Source organism: Anguilla rostrata, chromosome 9 (assembly GCF_018555375.3).
Source record: "Anguilla rostrata isolate EN2019 chromosome 9, ASM1855537v3, whole genome shotgun sequence".
NCBI lineage: Eukaryota > Metazoa > Chordata > Actinopteri > Anguilliformes > Anguillidae > Anguilla > Anguilla rostrata.
This window is the reverse complement of record NC_057941.1, coordinates 50,802,036-50,819,763: the sequence shown is the minus strand read 5'-3', so window position 1 is coordinate 50,819,763 and position 17,728 is coordinate 50,802,036. Positions and strand designations below refer to the sequence as shown.

Here is a 17,728-nt window from a genome sequence, read left to right as displayed (position 1 = left end):
CCCCCTCACCATTCAGGGGACACCACACACAGTACCCGCTCTCTGAGCTGGTTCTGAGTTGCAGACAAAAACCGGGCAGATTCTGTGGCTCTCCAGGGCCAGCGTTGAAGACCTGGCCACTGTTACCATAAATCATGAAACACATTCACCCATTATCTATCATCACAGTTTATCTCTATGGTATGCTGTTATTAAACAGACTGTGAATATATGTGGTGCTGTCATATATAAATGTTCCTGAAGTAGTGCTCCTCCCTCCCTCCCTCCCTCTCTCACTCTCTCCCTCTCTCTCCCTCTCTCCGCCCCTCTCTTCCTTCCTCCCTCCCTCTCTCCACCCCTCCCAACCTCCCTCTCCTCTCCCTCCCTCCAGGACGGTGTGGCCCAACGACATCTTCGGGAGCCCGTCGGAGGACGAGGTGCAGACGCTGCTGAACATCTACTTCCGGCAGCAGAGCCTGGGGCAGACGGGCTCCTTCGCGCTGGTGGGCTCGCGCCAGGACCTGTCCGACATCTGCGCCAAGCTGATGGAGCTCAACGGCGAGATCCGTCACATGACCCGCCGCGCCCAGGCCTACCGCGTGGTCACCGCCGCCGCCGCCTTCCTCCCGGACTCCAGCGCGTCCGGCGCCGGCCTCTGACAGGAGGAGGAGTTCACCTGGCCCCCGCCCCCGTCCCCCTGCTCGCCCCCGCCCTCGCCCCTCTTCTAGCCCCGCCCCCTGCCCTCGCCCCTGTTCTATCCCCGCCCCCCGCCCCCGTCCTCACCCCTGTTCTAGCCCCGCCCCCCACCCTCGCCCCTGTTCTAGCCCGCCCCCTAACTCTGTCCTTAATCTAGCCCCACCCCCTATCCTCCCCCTATTCTAGCCCGCCCCCTAATTCTGTCCTTACTCCAGCCCCACCCCCTGCCCTCTCCCCTATTCTAGCCACACCCCCTAACTCTGTCCTTACTCTGGCCCCTCCCCTTGCCCTGGCTCCTACTTTAGAACCCCTCCCTGCTCCTAATCTAGCTCAACCCCTTGCACTAACCCATAGTCAAACCCCACCCCTATCCTGACCCCTGCTTTAGCCCTGCCCCCTCCTGCTTTAGTCCCACCCCCTGCTCCCAACCACATCCCAGCCCCAGAGCCGGCCCCTGCCCTAGATCCTGTGTGGGGGTGCTGCTGCCCCTGCGTAGTAGGGGTGCCCCGACATCTTGCACCCGTGCTAGGGAAACTGGGGGAGGCCGTCCCGGCTCTCCTGGGCGGGGGTTGGTGGGGGGGGCCCAAAGGTGAACACGTTCCCCGGCTTTCGGCTGCACAGCAGCTCCTGACGGGACTGAGAGACGGCAGGCGCGGGACCGCGATGAGCTCGGAACCGCTGCTTAGCCCCGCCTCCACTGCACTGGTCAGACAGTGAGACTCTGATCCACGATGGTCCAGCGCAGCACTGGCTTCACTGGCGGCACCTAGCTGCCGAGATTGGTATCGCACTTCCGCAACACGTATCAAAGAGGATATACCAAAGTTGGACGAACTTCTGTTTTTTTTTTTTTTTTTTTTTTGGAGGAAGATTCAGAAAAAGTTTTAAACGCTGACAGAAGGTGGGTGGGCGGGGGTAATTGGGAATGTGCAATGTTTGGCTCGGCAGATGACCTTTCAACTATACCGGTCACAAAGAATGTGTTTGGACACTGATGGCATTCCGTACCGAGGAGCTCAATGAACAAATGGTTCGTCGGATGCCGACATTTATTTATTTAATTTTTAATTTTTTTATTTTATTATTGTTGTCGGCTGGTCGTGTGTGAAGACACGTCTGTCCCGTGCATCTTAACGCAGACCATCCGACCGCCGTGCACTGGCCACATCGTATTTATCTGTGTGCGCGTACGCCGAAATCGCTCTGAGACACGTCGACGTCGACGCTGTAGCCGCTCCCGCTTTCTCGCAGAACTGGGCGTCGTCCTCCTCCCTCGTCGGCTGTGATTGGTCCTCAGAACTTTCCACGGGTGTCGCTTGCGTTCCGCTGTGTCGTTAGTAGCTCGGCGGTCCGTTTGTATTATCGAGAAGCCGACAGGCGTACCGGTGTTTGCTCTCTGTTGTGTAATTATCATGTGCTTCTAGGGTTATTTATATGATCGGAGACGCCAAAATGCGTTGAATTTAGTTTTATAGAATGAGCGGTCCTTTCTGTTACAACTACCAAGCATGACTACTGTACGTACTATTAAACTGTATTAGAAATGTTCAACATAAATTTGTATTTTAACTGAAAGAAGTGTTTGTACATAGGAGCTGGGGAGCTTTGCTCGTGTGGTTGAGGCTTTATTTTTTAATTTTTTGCATGTAAAAAAAAAATAGAAAAATGGCACATTTTTCAAGCTTCCTCGCGGAAGGCTATCAAAGTAGAATTTTTTCACAGTGTAAATACTTTTACAGCTTTTGTGACGTCATCTGGGTTGGTGTACTGTACACTTATGTAACAAAGTAAAGAATATATGAAATATTACGAAACTGGAATTTTTTTTTATTTTAGATGTTTTTATTTGAAACATTCAACGAACTCTGGGTTTCTCTGCAGGCTGAAACTGTTTGGTTTGAAATCCATCAATTTAAGACAAGGAGGCTGTTTGACAACCTAGAAATTACAAATATCTTCAAAACTGGTCTGTTGAGCAAACTTGAAAATCCAATTCAAAGAATAATAGCTTCTACTGGCCCAAAAAAAAAAGCAATTTGCCCTTTTCAACACCAACCAATTTCCCTCTGCTGCAGTCTTCCCAATGTATGGAGACTAGACACTGCTCCTGCAAGGCAAGACAAAAACCTGCTTCTTGTTCATTCAGAATTGATCCCATTGGATTTGCAATAAGTTTATCATGGGGCTGTGAGTCCCAAACTTTATCAAGCAACAGGTCAACCCAACCCTCGAGCCAGCAAAGCAGAGACGTTAAAGCTCATTAGCCACCATGCTTTTGTAAACCAGAGGGATGTGCAGCTGCCATTTTGGATGTTGACCTTCATTCTTTGAAGAGCTCCTCCCCCCTAGCTTTCAAGGATCATCTTCTTTGCAGTATATGGCCATGAACCTAGACTGACTTTCAGTTCCCACCCCCATCCATTTCGATAAGTATGTTGTACACAAGAACAGGAATCCAGGGCTACTTTTTGCCATTAAAGTTCTAGGGCACATTCAGTTTTTTTTTTTTTTAAACTGAAAAAAAATGCTGACAAACAGCATCCAGGTCTGCTGTAATAAATCCACTTTATTCATTTATTTACACACTTTTAGGATACAAAAATAGTTTTTTTTTTTTTTTTCCAGCTGGTCATAGACAGGTTATAAAAGACATGGAGGGGAGGGGAGGGGGAGGGGGCAGGGCCAGGAGCGCAAGGACACGGTGCGGAGGCCCGGGCAGGGAGAGGGTGGGATACGGGGACGTTCAGACGATGGCCCAGGCAGGGAGGGTGGCACACGGGGACGGTCAGACGATGTATTTGAAGCTGTAGGTGGTGTCGCAGGACAGCCTCTTCCCTCGACAGCGGCCGCACAGGTCCTGGCGGTGGGGGCGCTTCATGTCGATGTGCCGCTGCCTCTTCTCACAGGAGCAGCGGGTCTGACCGCAGGCCTGACGGACACGCAGACAGCCAATAGACAGTCAGAAACACAGCCGGCCAATGGCCAGTCAAGCTAGATACACACCTGGCCAATGGCCACGCTGCCAGCCAATAGACAGTCAGCCAGACACACAGCCGGCCAATGGCCAGTCAGCCAAGCGTCAACCAATCAGTCTGCCAACAGACTATTGAAGATCAAAAAGCAGTGAGAATTAAAAATCAGACAAGGGGCAGAACGGAACGCAGAATGTGGCATGTAGCCTTTATACAGTGGCCAACTTCAACCGCTTTACACGAGCCCAGCACCCCAGTGCAGCCCACACACACCACACATCTGAAGAGTGTGGCAAAGCCCTTTAAAAAGTGAGCTTCCTGTTCAGACTGAATCCCCACCTACTAACCAAGTCCCCAGTCATCCCAAAAACTCCCACCTGTCAAATAAGCAATCCCCCCACAAAAAAAATAAAATAAAATAAAAAAACCCTGGTCCTGGAGATATGCAGACTGCTGGTTAGTTACTCAGCATTTAAAACAGGTGCTTATAGATGCGGACTCAACTCACCTAGTTTCTCGGTTATAGGAGAGGTTTTGTCCACCTTTCAGAAACTAACAGACCCCATTGTGCTCCAGGACCACCCCCCCACCCCCCATGTAAGGATACCTGGCACTGGATGGACTCCACCCTGTACGGATTGAACCCCACCTGGCACTTGCGGCAGAGCTGCTTGAAGTACACCTGCGTTTGAGAGAAGGTCAGTACCAGGCGGTGATTGGTGATCCGATTGGCTTAGCCTTGCACAGGATGCCACGAGATGGTTAAAATGTTCCACCTCACTGGAGTACTAGTGTTCCTTGACCATGTTAATATAGTCCAATAAAATAAATAAAAATAAGTGAAAAATCAGCATGCATAAAGATGCTTAAGAACAAAGCGGGGTGGAACTTCTAAGTCCGTTTCAGTCATCGCTGATGTAGCGGAGGCAGACCTACCTTATTGGTTCCAGAGATGCACCACACATACGCGCTCTCCCATCGAATGTTGCACTTGCCGCAGTGGAAAAACCCGTATTTCTGTTCCAGGAACTAGGAAAAACAAAAGTCGGCATATTTTATAGTATTAAGAGAAATGCAGCTGCATGCAATGCAGTGAATGAGGTTTCATAGGCAAAATAACCATTTGATAGGCAGCATTTCGTTATCAGTTCAAAACACACGGAAAGGAATAAAATGCTGACATGACAGGCGCTTTGCTTTTGACACCTCTATAAACATTACCCTTCTACTACCAAGAAAAGAGTTTCGCTCGAAGCAATTAAACAGTTAAATAAAAATATTTTTTAAAGCTCACCTGAAAGTTGAATTTCCTCGGTGGGGAGGAGAGGATTTCCGGGACATTTTGGCCAGAGTCGTCGTGCTTCGCCTTATCCTCTAGACTTTGCTTCTCTCCTTCACCGGCAGATTCTTCCTCTCTTCTGACCGGTCCTTCGCCTTCGTTGCCCGGCAGCGTGATAAATCGCCTGTCGAAGACCGGAGAGTAGATTGCAATGGGGCGGGAAAAACGAACGTTGGTCACCGGAGTGCTGGGGACGAATTTGTTTGGCAGTATTGGACTCGTCCCAGGCGACTTGGAAGGAAACCATTTTCGCTCGCGGTAGAACAGGGTCTTCGGCCCAAGAGAGCACTGAACCACGGCGTCCACCTTGGGGTTAACCTGAACACCGAACTCTTTAGTGTTGGCTTTTCTTAGACGAGGGGTTAGATTTGGGTTGACCTGGGACAGGATCGCCCTCAGCTGAGCGCGTTTGTAGAAATCCAAGTAGTCCACGGCCTCGGGGCCCACGTAGATATTCGTTTTTTTCGTCCAGTTTTGATTCCTGAGTTTCTGGCCCCCGGGGTTATATGGACCACACCCAGGATAGCCATTGTAGTTATACGGGGAAAATATAAACCCCTCCATTACAATCCGATTTCGACGCGTCTTTTCTAATTCAGTTTATATGCCCCTCCTCTCTTCAGATTACGTGTCATGGGTTAATTGAATTCACCAGACCATTCCCCATCCAATCTCCTAATTGCAAGAGAACAGGACAGGTGTGGCAGGGGGGATCCGACCAAATTTCACATCGCCAAGTCTTGTCTCCAACGAGGCCGGTAGGTATTGGGTGTTCGAATAAAACTTTGATTCATATTAGTATGTCAGGGTTGTATAATATTGTATCCGTGCCCACCATTGAAACTGTAATTGAATTAGACCAGCGCACGTGCTTACTGCGAATGGAAAAGATTTTGATTGGCTAGCAATGTTTTTAGCCTACATCTGTCTACTCACGGAGCAAAACATTTTCTACTTTTTTGAAAAATCAAAAGCTAGTTATAATTCTCTACAGGACAAAACGTAGCTTAGTTTTTAGCCTGGAGGAAAGAAAATGACAAATGTTCTGTAATCTGGGTTCGCATAGCCTACAGATTTCCATCACGTTCCAAGGCTTATTTGTATTTGACACATAAACCCAACTAAAAAAAAAAAAAACCAACAACAAAAACATTTAGATTCCGATACAAAAATGCATGATTTATATGGTGTAGCGTGGTCCATTGTTGCATACAGTCAGTCATTCGCATTCTCCCTGCGAATCTTGGTGACCGATGATAAAATAACAATTTTGTATGATGTAAATTGGAATTGGCACATGGGCAATAATGGAATGAGCAGATATGTTCCCCGTTAACGGTTCAAACGATTTATGTTGGAAATGTTTTCGGAATCAGCGGCTGCATTTCTGTCCGGGTACAAGTGCAGTGTGCGTACGTGGCTGTACTTATAGAACCTCCGTGGATCTGGAAAAAGAAACTACTGTATTAATAAAATGTTTTATTCGTTCGTTTTTAAAAAATTTTTTTTATTTTATTTGAATTGAAATAAAAGGAAGATGGATAAGTGGTGCGAATCCCTTTTGCACGGCGCGTTTCCGTAATAACAGGCGCGTTCCCCATTATGACCAACTGAGCAACGCACCAATTTCTGGCAAACTTTTTACGAGCCGTTTCACTACTGGTGAATATACATGATAAATATTATCCGTTTTAATTTAGTTGTGCATTTGCGTAATTCTGTTCAAGACTGTATGGAATATCGTAAATTCAAACAAGGCGTAACTTGGCGGGATGGCATACCTTCCATCCCAATCACAGCTGAAGGAATGTAAAGTATTATGCTCAACATCATAGTTGCGTTTTGCTGTTTTCGACCCCTCTTGTTTTTAACTGTTCTCTAACGTCGGGTACCAAAAGGAATGCGTTTACCTGTTTTTTTTTTGTACGTATAGACGCAACTCTAACCTGGCCGTTCTGTTCTTGAGACTTACCAGTGGTTTGCATCTTGCTCTGATATTATGCTGGTGTAGTCTTCTCTTTACGGTCTTTGACGCATCTATGCCTTCGTCATGGAGAGTATTCTTCATTATGTTCCACAGTTGAAAAGGGTATTTTCTTCACAATATATGTAAATGCAGTCCATTTACAATATAAATTATTCTCCGGTCATCCACAGCAGTGGTCTTCCAGGTTGTTTGCTGTTGCAGTGCAAATGGGGTTTGTATCTGATCATCTCGTGTTTTATGGTATTGTATATTGACTTCTAACAAAAGTGTACATAGTCTATGTCCCTACGTCTCCGCTACGCGATTTCCGTTGAATCGCTGGCATGTATTGACGCAGCCTGGAGACTTGTGCGCCCAAGAAAAAAAATATATATTGAAACTGATAGGAAACAGTTAGGGCGGGGGGAGAGCTGCGAGACGCGCGACAGACATCCGCGCGGTTTATCCCAGAGTCAGTTTTTCACGGTTCCTGGGCATGATGTGTCGACAACGATATAACAGACCGCACCTTTACATCTTGAGGGGTCTGCCTGGATCAAGAAAATCAAAATTAGCGCGGTATACAATTCACTCTTTACTTATATCTGCGTTCTAGCAATGGCCGTTATCTGAGGCCGTTTTACTGAGGTGTTTAAGAAGTTTAATCAACAACCAGCTTTAAATGTGTCATTTCCTTCTACCCAATTATGCAGGAAAATATTGAATGAAAAATACGGCGGACGTGGAGCGATATTCAGCACTGACGACTATTTTAAAAACGCAAGCGGCGTCATGGTTAACTTTGACGAAAGTGAACTGGATTACGCCCATGAAATTAATATAATGAATGGTAAGTCCCAATATGCGCTCGGAACTTGAAATTATCTAAATTTCAGTCTCTCTTGGGCACACTTAGGTACCATTTTCATTCATTTATTCGGATTTTTAATACTTACAGCAAAACGGGCTATGCGAGACGGAATAAATCCTGTCATCATCGACAATACCAACATATTTCGCTGCGAAATGAAACCATATGTGATACTGGTAAGGCCTTTTTGGCAAGGAAGTTATGAAACTTTAATAGTCTGTATATGTGGTTAGCTAACGTGAAGTTATAGTCGGGTAATACACACAAATAATTGCTTATTTTGTTTATGTAACCATATTGATTAAATTGTGCGTTTAGACTAACCTTTTTTGTCCTTTGGCATTCATTCATTCATTCATTCATTCATTCGAAATGTTACCATTACTCGTTAGTACTAATTTTAGCTTAACTGCTGTACCACGCCCTGTAGTTACGGGTAGGCAGCGATGCTGGTGGGGTTTTATTCTCAGTTCCACCGTTATTTTTTACGGTTTAAATAAGTTTTTCTGTTGGTTGCAGGGTCTTCGCTACGGTTACCACATAAGATTTCGATTCCTGAAAGACAGCTGGAAAGTTAGTGTTGAGACTTTGCACCGGTGAGTGTTAAAATTATGTATAATAATAACAAATGCCACCTACTTTAGTTTTATACTAAAGGGGACTTTTCTGCCAAGTTTTGGTTTTGATTTGAGTTTCTCCAAACAGACAGGCTACTGTTTGTCCTTCCATCCATCTGTTATCTATACCCACACTCATACCTATGGGCACCAATTAGCCTCCATGCATGTCTTTGTACTGTGGGAGGAAACCCACGCGGACACATGCAAACTCCACACAGAAAGGCCCCAAGCCGAGATTCGAACCCACGACCTTGGTGTGCTGTGAGGTGGCAGTGCTACCCACTGCACCATCGTACCGCCCCAGCTATAAAACTGCGCACATTCAGAAATTGTAGAAATATCAGGCCTGGCACAGTGAGCAATGTGTGTAAATAGCATTGAATGTTTTGATCATTCTGGTATTAATGAAATTTAATAAAATCAAAATCTTTATACATAATTCATTCATACATACACTCTTCATACATAATCTCAAGCAAAATGTTTTTTAAAATGCTGTGCTAACTTAGTGTAGTGTCTCAGTTTTCCCATGATCATATGGTCATTGAAAATCCCATATGTGGCCCTGAACCATTTCATTAAGTAGACATGGAAAATATACATCTTATTTGAGATTTAAATAAATTTTGATCTGTCAAACCGTAATCCAGTAGCAATTTTTTTTTAATCCTGAAGGCTCCGATGAATTAAGTCTCGTTGATTTTTCTCCATTAAAAATCAGAATTTTGCGTGAACTCGCAAACATATTATAAACTTGAAAAGAGCGTCAGTTGAGTAGTCAGTGTTTACATACACAGCGAATTCTAGGGAACAATAAAGGATGTAATGTGTTGCAAAACAGCCTGATCGACATTCTCTAGTGGTTTAGCAGGCATGTTTTTTTACAATCAGTGGGTAAATTCGGCATTTGTAAGCTTGCTGTTTTCTCCCGCAGACGAACCAATGGGAAGGTGCCCTTGGAGAAGATGATAAAGATGAAGGAAAATTACGAGTTTATTAACAACATTTTCGATGTGCTGAGGAGCAGGTCCTGGAGAAGGAAGTAGACCGTTGCAGACCTGCAGACAAAATTCTGTGTTAAAATTTTAACTGCCTTAAAATAGTTAGCCTTTTTTTCTGCGACATTACATTACTTTTATTTGGCAGACGCTTTTATCTAAACCGACGTGCAGTAAGTGCATACCGAAGCTCATTGTAACAACTACAGAACACAAGTACAATACTCATTATGTTACAGTTATCCATAGCCATGAACACATTAAGTCCAGTTCACACAGCAAGCGTAGGGTAGGTCAGAAAGTTATGGTCAGTCAAACTAGGCGGCATGACGACGAGCTACAACATTAAAATAACGATACAAGTTGTCTGCTGTTGCTACCCCTTCAGATTGCACCTCAGTACATCTACAATGGAACGAGGGGGCAGTGTAGTATGATGGGTAAGGAACTGGTCTTGTTGCCTGAAGGTCACTGGTTCGATTCCCTGGGTAGGACACAGTCGTTGTACCCTTCGGGTGCTTAACCTGCATTGATTATATATCCAGCTGTTTAAATGGATGCAGCATAAAAATCCTTTATAAAAGTTGTCCAGAGCATCTGCTGTAATGTCATTTTTGTTTGTCTGTGGAAGAAAGGGATACACCTGGGTGCCCGTGGGATGGGGAGGGGGTTATGTTGTGTTTTCGTATGTGTTTCCTGCCACACGCCATCATACCCAGCACAAGCTGGACATAAAAGACATATTACAGAAGGAGAACCCTCCATTTTGGAGGACATTGACTGGTGGTACCACAAGGGTTCAGTGATGATGATGACGACTATATTGTGATCTAAACAACAATAAGATCACAAAAGGAGGTTGAGAACTGAGACCTTTAGCACATGCAATATGAATAACACGCCCCAATGACTGGTGCAAAACAAATACCAATGACAAATCAAAAGAAGGTTTTGCGAATGCTAAATCAGGCCCTGAGTGTGTGTGTGTGTGTGTGTGTTGTGACTAATTCCAATGACGGAAGATTATTTGCCAGGAAGCCAGCTGGCTGTGGCTAATGGCTGACTGAGGGTACTTTCCACTGGTTGTTTTTGAAATTGCCAAATTGCCAAATTACCAATGGAAGGGAATGCCAGATCACCGACATCACAGAAAACAACAACTCTTAAGTTTTGTTTTTCAAACACTGGGTATCGATAATCATACTGAACAAAACTTACTGATTTTTAAAGGTCTTAGTATATCAGCCCCTGTGTGTGTGTGTGTGTGTGTGTGTGTTCTGGCTAATTCCAATGACAGGTGTAAAAAGAGGCAGGACTGAAGAGGGAAGGATATCTTTATTATGACTGAAGTGAATATTGCGGTAAATGTTCAGGCATTCCATTGAATGGGGGCCTGGGATTCTCCTGTCTGTTAAAATACAGAACCCTGCATGTTCTGAGTCCCCAGGGGAGCAGAAAGCCTAATTACCAACAGCAAAAATGAGTGGCGGTTTACAATAGGTACAGCTTCACAGCTTACAATAAATTACTTGAAACGTCTTTCCCCAACTTTAGCATGTTTATCCATTTATTCTGAGCTGAAATGTGCTACACAAACATGTGAGTAAAAAAAAAAATTATAGCTATATCCTGTGATGACGATGATGATGATTGTGAATTGCCAATGTCTTTTGACTCCACGGTGCACCCGTTCGGCTCAGGCATTAAGCTGGAGTTCTGCGCTCCAGCCTATCCTGGAAGACTGGGGCCACCCTCCAAAAGAGGGGTCACCGGCACCCCATGAATCAGGGACGTCCCGCGGTACTGAAAACCCTCCCGACCAGTCTTTAAGTTTCCGTCGAGCGTTTCGCCAACATTAGGTCGCGCAAAAAAAAAAAAAACGCTAACAATCTCCCCCCCCCCTCCTGCAGTAGGGAAGTTAAGAGGAGAGCCGACGTGAGCGCGGTGACACAAAGGGCTGTCGTTGGACGGAAGAACGGAAAAAGGTTCTGAAAATGGCTTCAAGAGTTCGACGTCGCAACAGGCCGCACCTTATCATCATGAGGGGCCTGCCGGGGTCCGGGAAGACGACATTATCATGGTGAGCTTTTCAGTAATATTTAGATGGGACGGGGCAAGTGAGAGCGAGCTGCATGTTTCTGTCACACGCAGCCTTTTTTTAGTTAAAGAATGGCTTGTAGTTATTGCTAATAATTAGCCATTTAAGACCTGCGCATTGCATTTATCTGTATACGATGCATATCAACCAGCATGTTTGTTGTTGTGGTTTCACTCTGTGATAGTCCGTGATATAGTACAGGGGTTTGTACTGGTATGTTTTCGGTTAGTGAGGGAATATTTTTTAAGTATAGTCATCAAAATAGTACTGGCTATACTCATTGTCAAGTTTAATTGTCAGTGGTGGTTCATGACTATTAAATTAATAGAATGTCAAGTGAAGCAAAAAACGTCCCCCAGTTCTATGCATTTATAAATATCAGCATGTGATACACACTTCCACCTATTTGTAAATATCTACAGAAATACAAATTAATATATGCATATCAAAAGTTCTAATGAAAAAGTGTGTTTGTGAAAGTTCATAATTTGTAAAAGAAACTGACTCGAGCTGACTTCTGGAAAAACGAAACTTAACATCTGTTTTTACCGTACAACTTACAATATAAGAGTAGATCATTTTGTTCGTTTGTTTTTTTAAACAGAAACCAAACGTTTTTTAAATATCTGTACTATTTTTCGTGGTGCATGTATATTTCAAGCAATTAACACATCCTTTTACTGCAATTCCGTCAGATTTCTCCAGCTTTAGAATTCAGGATTTGCTTATACTGTGACTAGCAGAACGAGGGTACCAGGTTAACGGCAATCCCCCATAATTTGGGGAGCTTCCACCCTTCCCGAGATAATTCCGAAACCGGGCTGCCCAGAACCGTTCACAGATTGACGTGCCAGTGAAACTGCGTATCTATGCTGTCCAATAGCACACTCAATACATATGCAAAATCCACTGTATCCACACTTCAAAAGAACTAAATCACAACGGTGTCTAGCAAAACTATATCCGACGGGATGCCGTTTGTAAGCATTTTCCTAATTTCATTAATGTACTTTGTTACTTTTAAGGCCCACCTACCGTTAAGATTTGGGAATTAAATGGGCAACAGGACAGGCGAAAAAGTTCGTTCGTTCATTTGGCAGGACAGATCTGCCAATCATGACAATATTGGGGTTGTCTGAAGCAAGCAGTTGCTTCTTTTTTTCCGTTCTCTGCCTTCTCTCAGACATGGTTGAAGGTGCTTGTGTGAGTAATATACCATGGTCTGGGATAATACTCGATTCCGATTGGCCGTGTTAAGTGTGTTAAAACCATGCAGAAGTAGTTCGGGTCAAGTTTAAATCACCGTCTTAAATTCATTCGCTTCTTGGCCAGTTAACCAAGAAGGGGTTAAATAAATAAATAAATAAAGATATGTGATATATTGACTTATAAACAAAGGACAACCTCCTGTTAAGCCTCTGAAGTTTATTATGCAACAAGACAGCAAATACTCACCAAAGCCTATTGCTCAGTGATTACTATCAGCAGCACATAGACTTTGTTAAATCCAACCACTGGTCATGGCTGCAGTTAGAATTGAATGTACAATGGCGCTGAGATTTAACAGAGTGATTCCATTAATTGCAGGGACATCATGAAGGAGTATGATTACACAGGAGAAGTGCTGAGCACCGATGATTATTTCATTGACGATTACGGTTACTACAACTTTGATTTCTACTCGCTGGAAAGGGCACACAACTGGAATCAGGAAAGAGGTATTTTATGAACTCGCGTGAAAAATTTTAGGCAGACGTGAGGACTTTTCCTCTCCTCATTTTGACTTGTTCCGTAGCTGAGGAAGCCATGCAAAATGGAGTACACCCGATTATCATCGATAACACCAACATGCGTCGCTGTCACATGGAGCCGTACGTTCAGATGGTAAGGGAATATCAAATTAAATGTACATAACATAGTGTTTTTACACCACCTCCTCCCTGTTCCTCTACTTTACACCACCTCCTCCCTGTTTCTCTATTTTACACCACCTCCTCCCTGTTCCTATATTTTACACCACCTCCTCACTGTTCCTCTATTTTACACCACCTCCTCCCTGTTCCTCTATTTTACACCACCTCCTCCCTGTTCCTATATTTTACACCACCTCCTCACTGTTCCTCTATTTTACACCACCTCCTCCCTGTTCTTCCCTGAGTGTTTTTACACCACCTCTTCCCTGTTCCTCCTAGAGAGGAGGACAGGTTTTCCTCCTTACATTGACCTCTGCCTCCTGAACAGTTCCATCCAGCAGTGGTTCTTCCTCCTCCTCCTCCTCCTCCTCCTCCTTCGGTTCCAGCCGACTCTAAAAAGAATCACTTTTAAAAGGCCCTGCTTCTGCTTCAGCCTTTCTTCTTATCATGCCAATACATTATTCTGAGTGGGTCACAGCGATATGGTCCTGCGAGCTGTTGGCATTCCATCGTTTCATTCGACTAATCTTTCAAAGTTGGGATTTGCCTTTTCAATGCATAACCCATTTGAATGATGTGGGCTGTTTTTTTTTCTTTCAGGGTCTTGAATATGGCTACTACATCAAGTTTAGAACAACACCAGACACCTTTAGGTGCAGTGTTGAGGAGCTTCACAAGTAAGCCTTTGTAACTATATAAAAAAATCGAAAGACCTTTTTTTTTTCTTAAAACTGTCTGCAAACACAAGGAAACCAGCCCTCAAGGATCTCAAAAAGAACCTCTACCTCAATAAAATGTTTGTTACTGACATCTTTGTCGACAGTAAAGTTGTAGGATACTTTTCCCAAGGTCCACTACAGGCTACAATGTAGAGCCTATTTAACACTGTAGTGTGTGGAAGTCAGAACAAATACATTGGCATGGTGAATGAATTGGATCATGACAGAGGACATACACTCACAGGCCTAAACGCTGTTAAGAGTTCAAGAAACGTCCTAGTTTCTGACTCGAGGCTTCGTCTTTGTCGGGGTTTACAGTTTCATACGACTAAACAGCCGAGAAGTGTGGCTTATGCCTTAACTTCCTGTTGTTTGTCTCACCAGGAGGGCCAATTGCGGCATAACAAAGAGGGTGATGTACAGGATGAAGAAGAACTTCGAACAAGTTGAAACCATTTACGACGTCCTAAATGACCCAGGATAAGAGTAGAGGGGTCATCGACGTCCCCTCCCCCCTTCCCCCCGGCTCGAACCGTCGGCAGAAGAAGCGCTCTTTTCGACTATTTAGCAAAGCAAATGAGATGTTCACGCTAGAAGGCTTCAGGCAAAGCGGACCTTGTTAGCAAACGTGTCCGTCGCGATAGATTATTGGTGGCAGAAAAAGTAATAAAGCAAGATTGATCAGGCTTTGGCAATCTGTTGCAACCGCTATTTAATGCTTATTAATTGGTGTGTTTATCTACTGTGGTGAGGGAGTCCTGGTACCTCCTGGTACTTAGGCCTACATGGCTATCATAGGCCTGGCATTGACAAGGGAAGGGAACTGGGATGTCTCAAGGGCATTTTCTGTTCTGACGTTATCGTATTATAATATATAGCCACACCTAAGCTTGCAAGGGCACGCATGTAAATCCCACGCATAATATTACGTAGTCACACATAAAACGCTTGCACAGACACAAATTTCTCTCTCACACACACCGGGGGTGGGTCTGATCATCTCCAGATGGAGTTTGGGCCCAGGTAATCTCCTGTGCTAATGGTAATCTAATTTGTTCTCCACTGTGCTGTTAATGTTTGGGAGCCTATATGCATCAGGGTTCAGTGTCTCTTAAGGCCATATCGAACGTGGAAGTATACCAGACACTTGAACTCATCTTTTCTGCTAGCAATCACAGCTGCTGGTTTCCTGCCCTGGCCAGGAAGCCAGCATTAAGCTGGCTGTGGCTAATGGCTGACTGAGGGTACTTTCCACTGGTTGTTTTTGAAATCACCAAATTGCAAGGTGTTGTGAACGGAAGAGAACGTCAGATCACCGACATCACGGAAAACAACAACAAACACTCTGGGGATAGATAGTCATGCTGAACAAAACTTACTGATTTTTAAGTCTTAAAATTTTTTTTTTTTAAATTAAAAATATATTCTCAGGTCACAAGCGGTAGAAACCTGTCATCACAAATCAAATAATTATTTGGGGGGGGGGGGGGGGGGGGAAGAAATGAAAAGCGAAATTGAATCATTAGGCATTAGTCCTCTAAAAATACTGCACATTTTGTTTTTAAACTGACAAGCCTTACGCCTCGCACCTGGGCTACACCGTTGACCAGGGGGCAGTCAATCTTACCCAGAAAGGGCCAGTCCAGGTACAGGCTTTAGTTCCAACCGAGCAGTTACTCACCTGATTCTAATAATCAAGGTGCTTAGCAAAGACTGTAGTGGCTGATTAGCAGAATCAGGTGTGTAACTGTGTTGTTGGAACGGAAGCCTGCTCCCACACCGGCCCTTTCTGGTTCTGGTTAAGATTGAGGCTCCCTGCCATACACTGTAGAGAAAATTGGCTACACTAGGTTACGGTGTGTCATAAATAAATTTTAAAAATCAGACTACGGAAGTATTTTCTCCCGGTAGGTGTCGGTGTTGTCTCATTTTTGGAACTGGTCTCTCTTGGATGGGGCTGCGCACCGGCAGACGGTGCTATGTGCCCGTGACCAGCTCTGTGTTGGTTGGATCGGTGCTACCAGGAACACATTGCGCCATTTTGAAGCCAAGAGGAGGGTCAATTATGCACAAGAGAGACAACTGACTAATATACACCCAATCAGGTAGGATTGCGTGGTGACCACGTCTGACCGGACAGCTGCTAAATGTACTCCAATGCATTGAGGTAAATGTCGCAATCGGTAGTGTTTTCTTTGTTCTGGTAAGCAAGTACAGTTACAGTGTTTACTAGCTAGATAATGTTTCAGAGCACACGGGGGATATGTAGTTTAACTGACGTTAGTTGCATTGTATTGCCCATTTACTTTGTTCATAAAATAGCATGTCAAATTGCCAATCTTATTCTTGCAGTGGTAGCAAAGCAATAAACGGAATTAGACAGCATTTATGATAGCTAATACTGTAATGTATGCCAAGCTGTCTAACGTTAGTTGACTAAACCAGAAATTCTTCTCCAGTAATACACTTGGCTGGCTTGGTTTCTGAATAACAGTGTTTGGTGTTTAACGGTAGCCGTTGTCAGTTCTGTTTTGCTGGTTGGTTGTCCGACGCTGTTCTCGTCGGAGAAGCCTCTTGACTGCGTTACAGTAGCAGTATGGGATTTGGATGCGCGCGACAATAATAATGCTGTTGAAAAATGGCAAAGATGTTACTGATTAGCTTGCAAAATGTGGACAAAACATGTGCCCTGTATACAAAACTGCAACTTTAAAATTTAATCGCGACTGCACGTTTGTTGGCAGATGAATTTCTTTGTTTCACGTATGTTTGTGCTGTTGTTTTACAGTTGTCGAAACCTTGCGATTTGCACCGTTATCAGCGTTGGCAACCTTGTACTGCTGTAACTTTTATTTATTAAATAAAAGCTTTATAACATTGTGTTGATCTGAAACGTTTATATTAAGATTTTAAGGCGGACAAGTTCGTACTTTTCAAGGGTAGAAATGCAGTGATTAGATAAATCCTGTTATTTGAATAAGCAGGTTTTCCATCTCTATAGTCGTATAACCTGGAAGAGTGGACACATTGGTTCCGTTAATATTTGTAAAAAGTTGAAACGAGTGGTTTAGCTATGATGGTGCGTGTTCATTGGTCTCTCTCGGGATGGTGTATTTGATTGGGCGTGCGTGCGTGCATGCGCTCACACACACACAATGTCACGAGCACATTTGACCCTCTGTCCGCGTGTCTATCTCAGGCATAAGGGTGGCTCCATAGTGGGCGTGAAAGAGAAGGAGTCCGAGGAGGAGGACGAAGAGCAAGAAGAGGACGAAGAACAGGAAGCGTAGAGACCGGACCACACCTTGCCCAAAGTGAGGGAGTCACCCCTCTGGGACGTCCCGCCCTAACTGTCCCGTTTCAGGGGGTGTGTCATACACCCCTCAGCTCTGTCCCCAGAGACCTACAGGTTCCTGTTTTCACTTTAAAAATCAGCAACCAGGGGGTTCCCCACTGTCCTGGCTAAATTCCCAGTCTGGTTCTCTCAACCTGCCACGTAATCATCCCCTGATTTAATTGGCTAAAAATCATTCTCTCCCTCTCCACCTTAACCTATG

General features: G+C 44.5%; 3 protein-coding genes across 6 annotated transcripts in view; 2 read left to right on the top strand and 1 right to left on the bottom strand.

The window, feature by feature from the left end:
- The window catches only part of fryb (furry homolog b (Drosophila)), a 74,655-nt gene extending 73,881 nt beyond the window's left edge, over positions 1-774 (top strand). Inside the window, exon 61 of the mRNA XM_064352742.1 lies at positions 371-774. Within this exon, the coding sequence (XP_064208812.1) occupies positions 371-638 (268 nt within the window). The 3' untranslated portion in view covers positions 639-774. The remainder of the gene's footprint in view (positions 1-370) is intronic.
- Positions 775-3,221: 2,447 nt separating this feature from the next.
- On the bottom strand, positions 3,222-5,570 carry zar1l (zygote arrest 1-like). Of its 3 annotated transcripts, none has more exons than XM_064352738.1 (5): positions 4,942-5,570; positions 4,584-4,676; positions 4,255-4,329; positions 3,448-3,604; positions 3,222-3,405 (listed from the first exon to the last, which is right to left on the bottom strand). In XM_064352738.1, the coding sequence occupies exons 1-4, from the start codon at positions 5,548-5,550 to the stop codon at positions 3,461-3,463; spliced, it is 921 nt and encodes a 306-aa protein (XP_064208808.1). In that variant the 5' UTR covers positions 5,551-5,570; the 3' UTR covers positions 3,222-3,405; positions 3,448-3,460. The 3 variants fall into 3 exon arrangements, with proteins under 3 accessions (XP_064208808.1, XP_064208809.1, XP_064208807.1); XM_064352739.1 differs by having other exon boundaries at positions 3,222-3,428; positions 3,471-3,604; XM_064352737.1 differs by having other exon boundaries at positions 3,222-3,604.
- A 1,752-nt stretch (positions 5,571-7,322) lies between these two features.
- On the top strand, positions 7,323-17,051 carry LOC135264083 (NEDD4-binding protein 2-like 1). Of its 2 annotated transcripts, XR_010332599.1 has the most exons (6): positions 7,323-7,531; positions 7,666-7,802; positions 7,911-7,999; positions 8,343-8,419; positions 9,378-11,521; positions 14,556-17,051. XR_010332599.1 is itself a non-coding variant. In XM_064352740.1 (5 exons), exons 1-5 carry the CDS (start codon positions 11,436-11,438, stop codon positions 14,653-14,655), a joined length of 483 nt encoding a protein of 160 aa, XP_064208810.1. In that variant the 5' UTR covers positions 11,363-11,435; the 3' UTR covers positions 14,656-14,866. The 2 variants fall into 2 exon arrangements, 1 of the variants encoding a protein (XP_064208810.1); XM_064352740.1 differs by lacking the exons at positions 7,323-7,531; positions 7,666-7,802; positions 7,911-7,999; positions 8,343-8,419 and adding exons at positions 13,127-13,257; positions 13,335-13,423; positions 14,053-14,129 and having other exon boundaries at positions 11,363-11,521; positions 14,556-14,866.
- The last annotated feature ends 677 nt before the right edge of the window (positions 17,052-17,728 follow it).

Coding starts and splice junctions, on each gene's coding strand:
- zar1l (XM_064352737.1), bottom strand. CDS start 5,550: ATGGAGGGGTTTATATTTTCCCCGTATAACTACAATGGCTATCCTGGG. Junction 4,330..4,583: donor GCATCTCTGGAACCAATAAG/GTAGGTCTGCCT, acceptor TCTCAAACGCAG/GTGTACTTCAAGCAGCTCTG. Junction 3,605..4,254: donor TGGAGTCCATCCAGTGCCAG/GTATCCTTACAT, acceptor CGTGTCCGTCAG/GCCTGCGGTCAGACCCGCTG.
- LOC135264083 (XM_064352740.1), top strand. CDS start 11,436: ATGGCTTCAAGAGTTCGACGTCGCAACAGGCCGCACCTTATCATCATG. Junction 13,424..14,052: donor TGGAGCCGTACGTTCAGATG/GTAAGGGAATAT, acceptor TTTTTCTTTCAG/GGTCTTGAATATGGCTACTA. Junction 14,130..14,555: donor AGTGTTGAGGAGCTTCACAA/GTAAGCCTTTGT, acceptor TTGTCTCACCAG/GAGGGCCAATTGCGGCATAA.